Source organism: Camelus bactrianus, chromosome 8, assembly GCF_048773025.1.
Source record: "Camelus bactrianus isolate YW-2024 breed Bactrian camel chromosome 8, ASM4877302v1, whole genome shotgun sequence".
Taxonomy (NCBI): Eukaryota; Metazoa; Chordata; class Mammalia; order Artiodactyla; family Camelidae; genus Camelus; species Camelus bactrianus.
In genome coordinates this window covers 8617099-8632624 of record NC_133546.1, presented here as the reverse complement: position 1 = coordinate 8632624, position 15526 = coordinate 8617099, and the positions used below count along the sequence as shown (strand labels likewise).

The 15526-nt window shown below is 45.5% G+C and overlaps 1 protein-coding gene across 3 annotated transcripts in view; it reads left to right on the top strand.

Moving 5' to 3' along the window:
- Nucleotides 1-11662, top strand: part of SNX9 (sorting nexin 9) — a 95642-nt gene extending 83980 nt beyond the window's left edge. For all 3 annotated transcript variants that reach the window (XM_074368083.1, XM_074368085.1, XM_074368084.1), the window contains 5 exons: nt 3647-3723; nt 4782-4871; nt 6686-6800; nt 8790-8881; nt 10126-11662. In XM_074368083.1, coding sequence (XP_074224184.1) covers nt 3647-3723; nt 4782-4871; nt 6686-6800; nt 8790-8881; nt 10126-10173 — 422 coding nt within the window. In that variant the 3' untranslated portion in view covers nt 10174-11662. The remainder of the gene's footprint in view (nt 1-3646; nt 3724-4781; nt 4872-6685; nt 6801-8789; nt 8882-10125) is intronic.
- Nucleotides 11663-15526: the final 3864 nt, after the last annotated feature.

The following is a 15526-nucleotide window of genomic DNA, read 5'->3' as shown; positions in this document are numbered from 1 at the left end:
TGGCCAGGCTGAATTGTGTCCTAGAATCAGAACGTTTGGTCTGGGCAGGAGCTTTGAGGATTCATTAGTTTGGCCCCCTCATTTTTGAGGTGAGGGACCAAGGCCTGGAAAGATAAGTGGTTGCTGGAGGAGCCAACCAAGATGGGAACCACAGCCATCGCTTCTGTACTGGGCTGTGTCTGGGAGCCCTTTCATCTGTGTGGTTCTGTGGTACTTGACAGGATGAGCTTGTGTTCTGGAGATGCTGGAAAAACACCTAGTCGGTTCCAGTTATGTCCTTACAAGTCAGAACTCCCCTGAATCCACGCCTTCCCCTAAACCTCACCTGAGGCCCCTGTTCTCCAGCCCCGCCCTCACTTCCCACCATCACCCCTTAGTCCACAAGTGGGGAACCAGCTCTGCATTCGGCTCCCCCAGGTTCCGGTTCCTCACAGCAGTGTGTCCAGGAGGTGCTTAGTGGGGTCCCCCTTGTCCCAGCAAAGTTCCTCTGTCTGTGGGAGGCTCCCTCGTCCACCCACCCAGCACCCCAAAACTCAGCAGCTTATCTTGGGTGCAGGGCTCACCCCTCTCTGGATTTAGTTCACTTGGATGTCTTCTTCCCTGCAGTGCCTCATGACTTTAAGGACAAGTATGACTTTTTAGTTGATTTGGTGTTTTCTTATTTTGGTGAGAGTGACAGTCTCTTGCAGTCATCCACATCCTAACCAGACATGGAACCTCTCCAAGATTAGGTGTTTAAGCCTAACAATGGTCCTTCCAGTAATTCAGAGTTTGTCCCTAGATTATAATACATGTACCCAGATTTGAGGTCTCTTGTCACCTGAAGTCATATATAAAACCTAGGAAGCATTCAGAGCTAGATCATAGAATTTTTAAATAGCAATCCACTTGTTCTTCTGGTCAATGAGACAAAGGTATTACACACTAGTTCCTAAATACAGCATTCTTAATGGAGGCTACAGGTAGTTGAACCACACATCTTGGAAAGTGGGGAAGAGAAGACACTTGGTAATCTGGGAAATGAATCCTAAAGAAGTTCTTTGATGACTTTATACTGTAAATAAATCTTCTCATATATTACTCATTCTTTAAATTTTGGTAGAATCCACTTACCTTCAAAATGGTCAGGTTCTCCCCAGAGTTTCATCGTCTATAAACGTTTAGCCTAAAGCAACATAGAGGAAAGGAAAGGTAATGATGTGGAGAAAGGAGGAACAGAAAGTGATGCAGGCAGTGGGGATGAAGCCCTGCAGTGTAACAGGCATCCTGGATGGAAGGTGGCAGTAGGAGATGGCCCTTAAGATGCTGTGCCATCTGCAAACTGCCCGTCCATTTAACCCCCTCAGAACCACGCCTCAGAGAAGCAAATTGCCACCTAATGCTTCCCCAGTATTTTCTGTGCATATAATGATTAGTCAATACATTATCAAATATTCATATTGCAAATAGCACCTTTTCAGGGATTAAAAGGACTCAGTCTAACACATGTTTTGTGTTGAATATCATTCATCTTACTAAAGATCTTGTTTTTAAGAAACATTCAAGGGGAGGCTATAGCTCAGTGGTAGAGCACACGCATAGCATGCATGAGGTCCTAGGTTCAATCCCCAGTACCTCCATTAAAATAAATAAATAAACCTAAGTAACCCCCCAAAAAATAAATAAGATTTTTTTAAAAAAAAAAGAACCATTCAAGACCCCCATCAACTAGCTTCTCCCATTTCAAGGAAACGAAGGTCAGCCGCACTGAGCGCCGTGTCTCCACGTCTTCCCTCGCTCAGACATGCTGATATCTTGGGCAGCGCTGTGCTCTTCAGTCTTGCAATACTGCAGATGATTTCAATTCCTAAGGATATTCAGCTTTATTAAATATGACTTGCCATGCTCCCTCTGATAGCACATACACCAACGCTCCAACACTACCGAGATGATTATGATTAGCATGGCCCCTGCACAAATCCAAGATGCTTTCCTTATTCTTACAGATTACTGTGGAAATATAATCGATAAATATATTCAAATATTTACCTGTAGGGAAGGATAGGAGCAGATATAGAAACTAGACTTCTGATAATATCTTGATTTATAGATTTGACTTTAGAACCATGTGAATGTTTTTATTTGTAATTATTATTTATTTCAAATAATGTAATTATTTGAAAACCAGTTAAATCACAGTGTAAAACAAGTATCTCTAGAAAGCAAAAGCAAAATAAAACAAATGACTGAGATCAAGATGAAGGCATAACCACACAGAGAGGAATTACTTCAAATCAACAGTATTTTGACTGTCGCTAGGAGCAGATGCCTTAACGTCAGAAGAACTTAAAAATTTTTAAAGTTGTTTTCAGTAACCATATAGTTAGCAACGTGCAATGTTGGTATTGTAATTCTAAAACTGTTTCACATATTGTAGAGTAAAGCAAATAAGTAATTATGCTACTGTTATTAGGAACCAAGGTTTTTTTTAAATAAGAGGGATAAGCATAAAAATCAGAAGTCTTAAAATATATTAAGAAAAGCACTAAAATCCTAAATTTGAATTGAAAATATCAAGTTGAGTTCATTATGCTTTTTTCTCTTTCTAAAAAAATACAGTTTGCCTTGCTCTGTTCACTGAAAAGGCTAGAAACAATTATCCAAGCCAGTAGCAAGAAGCACCCCTCACACTGCCCACCTGGCAGTTTCTAGACATTATGTTCCACTGAGATGAACCAGAGCGCCCAGCCAGAGAACTCAGGTGCCTACATGAAGAGCCTTCTGCTGGCCAGTGAAGAGAAAATTTGAGCATTAGTGAAAGTAGCAGTTGCCATGCTATGAAGTATATCAGATACATTTAAATCCAGAGTTGCAGTGATACTTTTTTAAAAAGTTAATCTCTGTTGCCTTTGGAGGATGGTAGAGGATCAACTCATTATTCTGAAACTTAAAGCGAAAGAAGCAGTTAACCTGCTTTTCCTGTTCCTATACCTCAAGGTAACCAAAAAGTTGATAAAGGAAAGTTTCTCTTCATAGAAGCACTTCGGCTAGTAAAGAAGTGAGAGCAGGCGAATAGCACCATTTGGCAAACCTGTACTAAAAGTAAAAGATCCAGGCAGTGCAGGGAACAGGGCTGTGTGACCCCCGCAGAGGCTTAGTCAGCAAAACCCAGACTGGTACCAAGGCAAACGACCTGGTCTCTTCCACACCCACAGAAAGGAATTTGCAAGAAAAACAGAATGGAGGAGAGAGAACTTACGGATGCAGGAAACAAACCGGCTCCACACCATGTGGACGGTCTTCACATTCTGATTCAAGCAGCCAGCGTGGTTGGAGACAACAGACAGCTGCACACTGGCTGGCTCATTTGTATCAGGAATGGCTGTCTTTTCTTAGGTGTGAGATTGGTATTTTTAGTTTTTAAACAGTCCATGTCTTTTAGGTAAAATGTATGGGTGAAATGTTACGTGAGCAGTGAAGGGGAGCAGTAGGGAGCCGGCGGCACAGGTGAAAGGGGGCTGGTTACGAGCTGTCATTGGGCAGTCAGGCGATGGACAGTAGTCGGGGACTCCGCACTGTTCTGTAGTTTTTAAAGTTGGAAATTTTCTATAATTAAACTTTAAATGAAAAGGAACTTATAACCACTCTTGTAACTAATGATTTTCAGGTGAAACAGATCTCAATGATGCAATAACCGAAGCAGGAAAGACTTACGAAGAAATTGCCAGTCTTGTGGCAGAACAGGTATTAACAGAACCACACAGTTCCAGTTAAGAGTTTATGCTACCTAATCCACATGCTCAATTTAAAACCTGTTTTAAGACACACTTTCCAAGTGGATATTCTCTTCTTACCTATCTTTGTTAGTTATACTTGGTAATAGTGTTTCTTAGGTTAAGCTAAAGTGATGTATAAATTCCTCATCAAGACATTTAAATATCTTCCAGTGTCGATGGCGCATTCTTAGCTATCGGGGGATGAGAACTTAGAGGAAAGAGCTTTGCTCAGGTCCTTCTTTTGACTCTTAGCCTGTCCGACCCTTGGTTTCCTGGTCTGATAAATGGTGATGGCAGCACCTTTGTAAGGATCTCAGATCCCATAGCTAAAAAAGAGAAAGCAGCTGCTCAATTCCCAGCATGGAGCAGCCCTCGTTATAGCTACGTGGCTTTTACTGGCGTCTTTAATAGCCCGATTTCGATTATTTTTACAGATAGCAGATAAATTTCCTTAAGGGGACTAACCATCTAAGTTATTTCAAATCCCTAAAATTAAAAAATTTTGTTTCATGTGATTCTTGAAATATGTGTGTGCATGTACATTCATGTGGTTATTACTCTCCTGACACTTGTAAAAAAAGATTAATTTTTAGAATTGTGCATACCATAACCATTAAAAATTACAATCCAGACAAATGGAAAAATTTTAAGTTGCCACTTATAATGATTACTAGATTTTTAATGTTTTTTATTCTCTGCTAAAATTTAGACATTGAATTTATCTTGCTTGTATGTAAACATGCAGTATTAACTAGTTTTTTTTCTAAGTGTTATATTTTGGGCCACCTCAAAATAGGTGATTTTACCAACCAACCTAAAAATTACCTGTTTTATCATTTTCTTCAAAACCTACGATGAGAGTAGTCCTGGAGATTATTCTCTTACAGGAAGACTAGGTTTGACTCTCAGTAACTTAATGTAGCTCCCAGTGGAGTTGGCTGATACGATCCTCAGATAGAACAGTCTTCTCCTCCTTGATTGTCTGAATTCCTCTGCCAGTGATAACCAGTCTGTGTCTTATTTCAGCCAAAGAAAGATCTCCACTTCCTGATGGAATGTAATCATGAATATAAAGGTTTCCTTGGCTGCTTCCCCGACATTATTGGCGCTCACAAGGTAACTTGGTCGTGGAAGTTCACAGAAGACATCAGGGTGAATCGGGACCCAGGTGCACGAGCCTCACATTTCAGTGCACCCCTCCCCGCCCCCGTCAGGAGCCGCTTTCTGGGATCAGCTGGAACTGCTTGGGGTGTTTCAGTAGTGAGGTCCCATCGCGCCATGTTGAGATATATGGGTAGTTTTTTAGTTTCTTTTATTCTATAGAAAGATTATTTTGAGAGAACTGGAAGTATGAAAACTATTCCTTCACGGGTATCCTCAGGTCAGGCATCAGACACGCTAATCATGGCGTTTGGTACAGAGACAGCGTCAGCGAGACCCTGCCCCCTGCTTGGGCGGGGCCTCAGAGGAATGAGATGTTCTGTCCCTGAGCCTGACGGGGGTTCCGAATTAAAGTTAAAATGGTCAATATCGGTTTTATGTGTTTATGTTAATAAAAAGAAAACCATATAATTCCCATCATACAGGGTTTTTTAAAACTAAATAAAAGAGTAGTTTGGGGTGTCCTCACATTTTGATTCAGGTTAATTTTTCTCTCTCTTTCAAAATCTGTGTGTTACCTCAGAACCGTGGGTATTTTTATCAACTGCAGTACTGGGGATATGGTGATGTACTTGGATTTATTAAGAGAATCTCTACAGAGAACTGGTCTGTGCTCCTAACAGTCCCGGCGGGTGGGCATTTTAGCATTTGGCTTTATAACTGGAGTATCGTGAAGGGGTAGCACAGGTAACCAAGCTTTGTGCAGCTTCAGATAACTTAGTGTGGAGCTCAGCACATCATCTTTACCCACTCATTTGTCCATGGACACTTGGGTTGTTTCCAGGTCTTGGCTGTTGTGAATAGTGCCGCAGTGACCGTGGGAGTGCAGATGGCGCTTTGAGACAGTGATTCTGTCTTCTTTGGGTGTATACCCAGCAGTGGAATTGCTGGGACGGTAGATCTTAAAAATTCTCATCACAAGGAAAAAAGAAGTTTGTTACTCAATGAGGTGATGGACGTTAACAAACTTACCATAGTAATCATTTTGCAATATGTACACATACCAGATTCATTCTGTTGTATACCTTAAACTAATAAAATACTTTTGTCAGTTATATCTCAGTAAAACTGGGGGACAAAATAAATAAAATTAAGATTAAAATTTCAGAAAAAACCTCAGAACAGTTAACTTGTTGTAGGAGTTTATGCCTGCAGTTAGAGTTCTAGGTGTGGAGCATGATTTATACATGAATACAGGATTTTTCTTTCCAGACAGCTCCAGTGAGCAGTGTGATGATACTGGTGTGGGACATGGTTGGCAACTTTTACAGCTGTTTCCATCTAAGTATTAATTTAAGATTAACTCAGTGCTTCTTATAGAAATTATAGTAAAGCTTATGATCAGCACACTTAGGCACCAGCTTATGGAACCCTCTACAGCAGGGGACACAGCACCTGTGCGCACGTGCTCGGCTGTCCCTGATTGGATGACTTCCTAACCCTAGTGCCTGTGTTCCTGTCATGTCCTGCTCTTATCCTGCCAGTGGCTTATAAATAGCACAGAAATAGAGTGCCGTTTAGTCTTCTGCTTTGTTGCAGCCTGTAGATTTTAGCTTAGTTATGTTTTGCAAGAATAGCAACCTTTTTGTTTCTAAGTGACTTACAGGAAGTTACATTTAGATGCTGCCCTTATGTCCTTTTTTTGAGGGGACTTTTTCCTATTCAGTAGCAAGTCAATGATACAATATGTTAGCTTCGTTATATTTTAAACTAATGACCAATCCTTTTAGATTTGTTTCGTTAATACCACTGCAATTTATATTTCACAGGGAGCAATAGAAAAAGTGAAAGAGAGTGATAAACTGGTCGCAACTAGTAAGATCACCCCCCAGGACAAACAGAACATGGTGAAGCGCGTTGGCACCATGTCTTATGCATTACAAGGTAAGACAGAAGGTTCATGTGTACCTACTGGAGGTATTTCCCTCAGCAAATTTTCCGTTTTCCTTGCTGGAGAGAAATTCAAATGTGAACAGCAGTTAAATTACTTAGAACTGATTTAAAATACTTTCATAAGACTCTTGTTTACAAGATCCCAGTGTTAATGAAAAGCTGTACTTACTTTTCCACACATTTACCTGACATAGCACCTTGATTAAAGCTGTACGTTTTATTATTTCTTAGAGACCTTGAGGATTCCTTTTATAATCTTTAATATCAGCCCCTAATGCAACCCTCTGTTACATTCCAGAGTTCAGCTTTTAACGGTATGTAACCTCCGGGCCCTGAGACCACAGAATGTGAAGGGAGCTTGTACATAGCATTTTTGGCATAGTTAGCCTGTTAGTAAAAAGAAGATAGTACTTTTTTGAGTGTTTTCCAGCAGATAGAAGCAGTGAATGGATTTTTCCTGTTTTGGTGGATGGAAAAGACAGACATGGGCAGAGTGGGGAGCAGAAGGATGTTCTAGTGTGAACAGAAGTGCGCAAATCGTGATACCAGATGATGTCACTGGCCTCTGGGAATAAAACACACTTGCAGGTTATTAGGGGAAAAGTTTGGTGATTGTGGAGGGCCTCAGAAGCCAGCAGAAGAGTCTAAACTTGCCGTGGGCATTAAGAAGCCATTAAAAAGTTTTGAGGGAAAAAACAAAACAAACAAGAAAACATTGCTTGAGGGAGAGGGTTTGCTAGTGACAGGGGGAGGGCGGGGGGCACGTTGCTGGCCAATGTTAGTCAGACAGCCCAGCCGGACACGTGGCTCCTGTCATCTGAGATTCTGAGGCCCCAGAGAAGATGGAGTGCCAGGGAGAGAACAAAACATGTTTGCGGGCTTTTCCATGGACCAGCCATCAGGACCCGGGAAGTAGTGGGGGAAAGAGAAAATGTGTGAACCATTTCCAGAACTAGGGCAACTCGGAGCAGAAACGGGGGAGCCTTGATTGAAGCTTTGGGCTTTGAAGGGTTTCACATGGGGAAGCTGGTTTTGAACTTGTGTTTGAGGTTATTCAGGTAGGTAGAAGCTTTGTATGACTTCTGATAACAACATAAAGCTAAGAACAATGAGCTTTTTGTAGGAATTTATGCCTGCATTTGGCTTTGTAGTGCGGAGTATGGGGGACAGACAGGTGGAGAGGTGATAAGGAACCCTGGTGAGGATGGCCTCTCCAGAGTTGGTCATGGGTGGAGGGGGTACTGAGAGAATTTTGAGAGGGTTTATTTGCTGAGTCAGTATATTCAGCAAACATGAAGGATGGGTGTCTGACCCTCTGCCTGCCAAGAGGCTGAGTTCTAGCAGCCCTGGTTCTCAGCAGCACGAAGCTCCACTCAGAAGAAGGCCTCCTAGGGGGGAGGATATAGCTCAGAGGTAGAGCACGTGCTTTACATGCGTGAGGTCCTGAGGTCTTGGGTTCGATCCCCAGTAACTCCATTAAATAAGCAAATAAATAAAAACCTAGTTGCCCCCCTCCTAAGACAAGAAGGGCTTCCATCCTCCACCCAGTCTTTCAAAGGGGCCTCAAGAAACCTGCCTGGGCAGTCCCTGTGCAGGAGGGGACGGGCAGGGCCCAGTGGGCACCTGGCTAGGTCCACCGTAAACAGGCTTGACGTTCTGAACTGCAGTCCCCTGTAGGGAACGGGCCCAAGTCGGTTTCCTGCTCAAACAGCAGGCCCTTACAGCAGGCCCGTTCGGGTGATGGCGTTGGGCTTTGTAGTGTTTAATGTGCAAATCAGCAGTGCTCATCCATCCACTGGAAATGCTGTCAGCCTTTAACTGTTCACATGGTGTTTCTAGCCTCTTGATAACATTTTGTCAGAAACTGGCGCAGGCCAACCGGATCACTCTGGTTGGTGATTAATCGTAACCGAGCAGAGACACCAGGTGCTGCCGTGTGACGTCTTGGGGGAACTGACGGATGTCTTGGTTTGGTTGTAGCTGAGATGAATCACTTTCACAGTAACCGGATCTATGACTACAACAGCGTCATCCGCCTGTACCTGGAGCAGCAGGCGCGGTTCTACGAGACGGTGAGTCCCGCTGCCAGGCCTCCGCGCCCCCGGGAGAGCAGGAGTCCATGTGAAGTTGATCTGCTTGTAGTTTTTAATCCTAGCTAATAAACCAAAGGAAGCTAAATGTTGAGTAAGGTTTTGGGGTTTTTTTTTGTTGTTGTTTTAACCTCTTTTAATCATATCTGCCTTTTCCTTTTGAGTAACTGTGGGTTAAAAAGGGGTTGGTTTGTTTTTTAAGGAGTGTTGGATGCCGGTTGTGAGGCCCCAAGAAGCCCTCATTGTGTGGTCCCTTCCCCTCCCTCCAGCCCCTCTGTGCACCGGGACGCTGTGAATGAGATGAGGTCACCCCGTCCCTGCAGGCTCTCGGCCGGGGAGGGAGCCTGGCACTGCTTGGACAGCACAGGCCGGCTTTGTTCGTGATGAGGTTTTTGCAGTGTAGCAAAGGAGGAAACGGAAAGGAGAGGGAGAGCGAAACCTTACTATTTTCAGTCAGTTCAGTTTGGTACCTCTGCTGAGCAATTTTGTTGTTTACCAGAGTGTATGGAAAATAAAGATCTAGCATGTAAATGGAAACTGAGACATCTGAAGACAAGTTCTGTCACTTCATAATTGACCATGTGCTGGCTGCCATGTTTCTTACTAGTTTCCCACTGTTTCCACGGTGTCACCTCATGTACGTTCAGGGATGAGCATAGGCGAGCCCCAGACTGACATCCACGCCCGTGTCCCTTTGGGTGGACCTGCCGCAGGTGCCTGTCCAGCAGTCGGTTCTTGGAAGAGCTGTGACTGATGGGCTCGGTGCATATTGTCAGTCGTGTGTCAGAAACAGCTGGTTTCGGGGCCGGGTTGAAGGTGCATCCTGTTTCCTCACTGTGTGGCAGTAGCGGGGCCTGACCAGGGGGGTCTCAGGAGTTCACAATTGTCCGGGAAAGCAGGAGATTCCGGGCAAGCACAGAGACCTCCCCCCCCCCCCGCCCCGGCAGACTGGAGGACAGGTGCATGGCCTTGAGATGCTGCTACACGGAGAGGCAGCCGCCGGGCATGGGAAGAAGCAGGGCTTCCTGCAGCCCCTCCCGGGGCTTAGGGAGGTAGGTCTCTCCAGCTGCATGGAAGCTGGGTTTGTGCTGGGAGAGACTAGAGGCATAGACCGGTTAAAGTATTTGATGTTTTGTAATGCTTAACTCACAAGAGACGGAAATAACAGGAGTGCTGTGAAGTCGTGGTGGGAGTGACGTCTCACAGTTGTTTCGTTCTTTCACCAGATTGCAGAAAAGCTGAGGCAGGCCCTCGGCCGCTTCCCGGTGATGTAGAAAGAATGGATTGTGAAGAAAACTCCGAAGTGCTTCTCTCTGACTTGGGGCAGCGCAACTTCATTTTTCTCCCCCATCAACTAAAAAAAGAAAGAATGAAAGAAAGAAAACCAAAAAGAAATAGAATGGGAAAAAACTGCATTTCCTTAATTAACCAGCCTAAATGCATTGATTATTTAGAGCTAGCCTTTTGTTCATTTCCACATCCATTATTTAAACCAGTGGAAGTTGTCTATTTTTGGAAAGTACTTAAAGTTAGCAGAATTTTGAATGGGAAATTCGGGATTTTCCCCACTGATATTTTACATAAAATTGTCGTTTATGAGTCACGCACGGTCTTCCAGTTCCTGCCCAACGTCAGATTATTGCTAATTGCTTTCTTAAAAATAAGAAATAGGCCAGAATAAAAAATATATATGTTTGTATATTTTTATAACTTTTTTCAGCCCTTTGGGGTTCCTGCCTATTTAGGAGAAAATCTCGATGCCTTTCACTGATGTATTTATGACACAAGTACTTACGTTTTCAGGAGAGCAGGAGCAGAGCGGGGCCCCTGGCTGCGTCACCTCATGTGCCTGTGCGTGGGCGGCACGTGTGCCTTCAGAGGACAGGCTTGCAGAAGCCCACGGTCGGACCCCGTTGCCCCGTGCCTCTCCCCCTTCCCGGGAGAAGGCGTGAGCGCTCTGGGGACACACACTCCTCCCAAGCTCTCCACTCGCTTTTAAGTCTTGAGCGGTTCAGACATAATGAGAAACGCCGGGGAAAGTGTGATTTGCCACTTGATTGGGATTGCAGAGTCGCGGGCCAGTGGGTATTGTCTGGAAAGACAAAGCACTGGTTAGCAAACCTCTCCCGTCCCCACCAAATGGAGAAGTTTAGGGACAGTAAGGGTGGCAACTGCATAATGTGGGGTAATCCCCGAGCTGTATGTTCGAGGAAAAGTGCAGGGTGCTGTTCCTCCCGACTGCATCCTGAACTTCAGCCAGAATTTTTTTCATCACTGGTACTTCACTTAACAGCATAAAGTGAACAGGATCTTTGCAAAACCGTCAGCTTTAAATCTGAGACTCAGACACGGTCTTATTCCTGCAGACAACACGCCAGCCTCCACAGCTGCCTTACTGCATCCATCACCTCCCACTGCTTTCATTTTCCTGACCTAGTAGTTTTAGAAAATGGAAATTTTGGGCCAGCACAAATAAAGTGAAACCAAAAAATAAGTAGAAGAGGAAATCAAATGAATATGAGAACTTGTTGTTCTTCAATATCACGGGTTTTTGTTAATGTTTTATAAGTAATTTTCCCTACTTGATTTTTCTTTTATAAAATCTCATAGAACAGTGTTTATGATACAGCCATTTAATATATGTACAAATTGTAAAGAATATGTATAAATGTTTTACACAAATGTAAGAGCATGTAGAAGCCAACATATAAATAAATTGTTTTTAAAAATGTACAGTAAATTCTCAAGCACTTTTTCAAAACATTTTTTGGTGTTTTTGTGTGATTTTTTTTTTTAATGGGTAATTGTTTCTTCTTGCAGCTGCTGAAAGAGTTCAGGTAACGAGTTTTTCCCCAAAACTTACTTCTCCTGACATGAGATAATGATTCTGATCCCTAAATCAGAGTAATCCATCCTGGGAGCGTGTTATGATCACCTGGACGGCTGTAAGAAACAAACAGTAATGCTGATGCCAGTGCGGTGGGGCTCTCTAGAGAATCAGCCTGCGGGGGTCGGGGATGGGGGCGGGTGTTCATTCCTTAAGTGACGTTTATGCCTCCTGCTTTCCCATAACTTACTTCTGTGGTGTCAAAATCTTACACTTCAGCAGGCACCTCAGGCGGTCGTCGTTCTTCACCTGGTGGGATGACCCGAACCTGCACCCCTGAGGAGCCTGGGCTGTTAGTGTTCCTGCCCGGACCTGGGTTGTCGTTTTCCACTGACCTTAATCCCAGGTCCTGGTAATACTGAGAGATGCCCTAAGGGACCTCCTCAGGTGTACTTCTCCCTACCCCAGCGTGGAGTAGAGTCCAGTTCCCCGTGGTGGTCAGGGTCAGCCACCCCAGCCAGCACAGGAACCCCCTTCTTTGCCTGTTGATTCTGAGGCACAAGGAGCCCAAAGTGGCGGGGTGGCGGTGTTAACTTCCAGTTCCGTGAGATCATTGCCGTGTCTTGGGGTGGAAGCCTTCCTCCCTGTGGAACTAAGACCTCTAGGCCAGCAGAGCACAAGATCACAGGGACAGGAGTCAGTATTTTGCTAGTCACTGCAGGTAATAGTGAGGGGCACCACGCCCATTTCCCCCTCTTGACTCCTGGACCTGAGGGTCCTGGCTCTGGGAGAATCAACACCACATATTAGACGCTAACTTGGAGCATATGCAGCATCCAGGGAGCCCTGCCCCAGCCTGCAAGGTATTGCCACTTAGCTGGCGCTGTCACTGAGTCTTCTAAAGGCCATTCCACCATTCCATCAAACCAGCTGCTCAGGATGGTGGGGAACGTCGTAAGAGCAGTGAATTTCATGACTGTGGGCCCATTGCCACAGCTCTTTTGCTGTGAAGTGAGTTCCTTGATCAGGAACAATGCTGTGTGGAATAGCTTGACTGTAGATACGGTGTTCGGTAAATCCATGGATGGTAGTTTTGACAAGAGCATTGGGTGCAGGGAAGGCAAATCCATACCCAGAGTAAGTGTCTATTGCAGTCAGGACAAAATGCTGCCCCCTCCACGTTGAAAGTGGTCCCGTGTCATCAGCCTGCCACCAGGTAGCTGGCTGATGGCCCTAGGGTATGGTGCAGCGTCGGACTCAGTGTTGGTCTCTGCTGCTGGCAGGTTGGGCAGCTCAGCGGTGGTCGTAGCCAGGTCGGCCCTGCTGAGTGAGGTCCGTGTTGTCCACCCCACGTATCACCTCCACGCCTGCCAGCATTTCCCCTTTGTTCATGAACCATTGGGTGGTGATGGGTGGCTGGGGAAGGAGGTTGACTGGTATCCACAGAATAGGTCATTCTCTCCACTTGATGATTAAGATCCTCTGCTGCTGAGGTCGCCCTGTGGTGAGTGTTCACATGGGACACAAACAGCTTCACTGTTTTGCCCATTCATAGAGGTCAGTCCATGTACCTCTTCCCCAGATTTCTTTGTCACCAATTTTCCAATCATGTTCCTTCTAAGTAACTGACCATCAAGCAAACCACTGACCGCAGCCCAAGAACTGGTAAATAATCGCACTTCCGGCCATTTCTCCCTTTAAGCAAAGCGAATGGCAGGTGCACTGCTCGAAGTTCTGCCCACGGGGAGGATGTCCCTCTGCCATGTCCTGGAGGGGAGTCCAGGGAAGGGCTGTAGTGCTGCAGCTGTCCACTTGGGGGTGATGTCTGCATATCGTGCGGAACCGTCTGTAACCCAGGCCCAGTCTGCTCTTCCTCTGCCAGCTTAATGTGGGGGAGCTCCCTGTGAGGCCACAGGTGCAGGCTGGGACGAGAAGGCAGTGGAGCAGGAGTGGGGACCTGGCATTTGGGCCACTTCCTTGTGTAACGTGAGCCTTCAGGGCCTGCTCCAGCCAGATCACATATGTACCGCTTCCACGTGATGACAGAGCGCTGCTGTGCATGCCTGACTTGGCGGCTGATGGGTCGCCCAGTTCCTGATGGCAGCTCAGGTCACGTGGTGACTTGTTGATCATGGGTATGCATTCAATCTCTCCCGAGGCCTGGTAGCAGGCCAAGAGCTGTTTCTCAAAAGGAGAGTAGTTGTCTGTGGAGGGCGGCAGGCTTTGCTCCAAACCCTAAGGGCCTGCCCTGAGATCCACCTGTGGGGCCTGCCAAAGGCTCCAGGCAGCACCCCTTCCTGCCACTGATGCTTCAGGCACCACTGGATCTGCTGGACTACGTGAGCCGAGCGGCGGAGCAGCTCCCGCGGCAGCCTGACCTGTGAGCTGCCTTCTCTTGTTTGGGCCCCACTCAAAATATCTGGGCCCCTGGCCTAGGCAAGTTGACACATAAAATCAACCACATACGGTGTCCACCTCCCATATATCCTGATTTAATTGGTCTGGTCTGAGGAAGGGGCCAGGAAAATGGAAAAGGATTCTAAGAAAAGGAGATGATGTGGGATACTCAAAATAATGTCAGCTGACAGTGAGCCTGGAAAAGTAACGGGAGTTTGACAGAAAGTGAAGATTCATCTGTTGGATGTTGATATGTGGAAGATTCTCCTTCAAGTGGCAAAATTTTAAGGACCTCGTGTATATTTCTCTTTGAGTTCAGACACATCAGCTGGTTCTTACATATGTTGATATTTTGATTTTTTTGATATTTTGGTTTTTATTGTATCAACCTTTAGGTATTACAGAAGAGCTTTAATTATAGAACATACTTTTTTAAAATCTTGACAATGTACAAATAGTAGATAAGTACCTGGAGAGGAGAGGTAAAGGCCTGGTGGAGGAAAAGGTCAGTCTAGTTGTCAAGCATGTGACACCAGTTACCTGCCACCAGAAAGAGCAGGTCCATGATGTCAACCCCCTATAGGGTTTGCAGGGGTTGGGGTCACCAAGAAAGACACAACTCACATGGGCACTGGATGGGACATACAGAAGAGACAGAGCTCAATCAGTTTCAACAGTGAGCGTCGGTCCCCTACAGCCAGTGGGAGATGGTCCACCCCCACCCCTCTCATGCAGCCGGTGACAGACCCCGACCCCTCCTCACTGGGGGCAGGTATGGCAGTGGAACTGGCCAGCAAAGACGTACACATCAAGCCTGGAACAGGGAAGGTATTCCCGGATAAAGGGAGAGGCCTCCCCAAGCCGTGAGGGCTCTGTATCTCCATGTAGAGATGTCCCGGGCTTGAGACCGCTCTTCGTGGTCATGCGGGGGTGGAAAGACGGTGCCCACGAGACTGCCTTTCCCCACACTCCTGGGCCACATCCTCAGTGGGGGGACCCACCAGATCCTGTCAAAAGGCTGGGAATCCAAACTAACAATGTCCACTATTTAAAGTAGTAAAAGCACTCAAGTAACTGTTTTATGGTTGAGTAATTGCTGAGTGGAACTAATAGCAATAATGAAGGAGGAAGTTACTTTTTTCCTATGTGTATTTCTTAACTTTTCCAACCTGTTTGATGTAAACTCCTTTTCTCCAAGAAAGTAAGAAGAATTTGAATTCCTTTCCCAAGGGTCTCTTGCATGCCACCTGGCTTTCCCGGCTGTGCCAAGATTGCAGAGTCCTCACCGCTTTTTACCCAGGCCGCTTCTCAGGACTATTGGCAGCCAACGTCCTTGATGGAGGAGGTAAGTTCTGGGAGGAAGAGCAGGCGTGCTTACTGCTTTCTATAAAATGCGAGTTTCC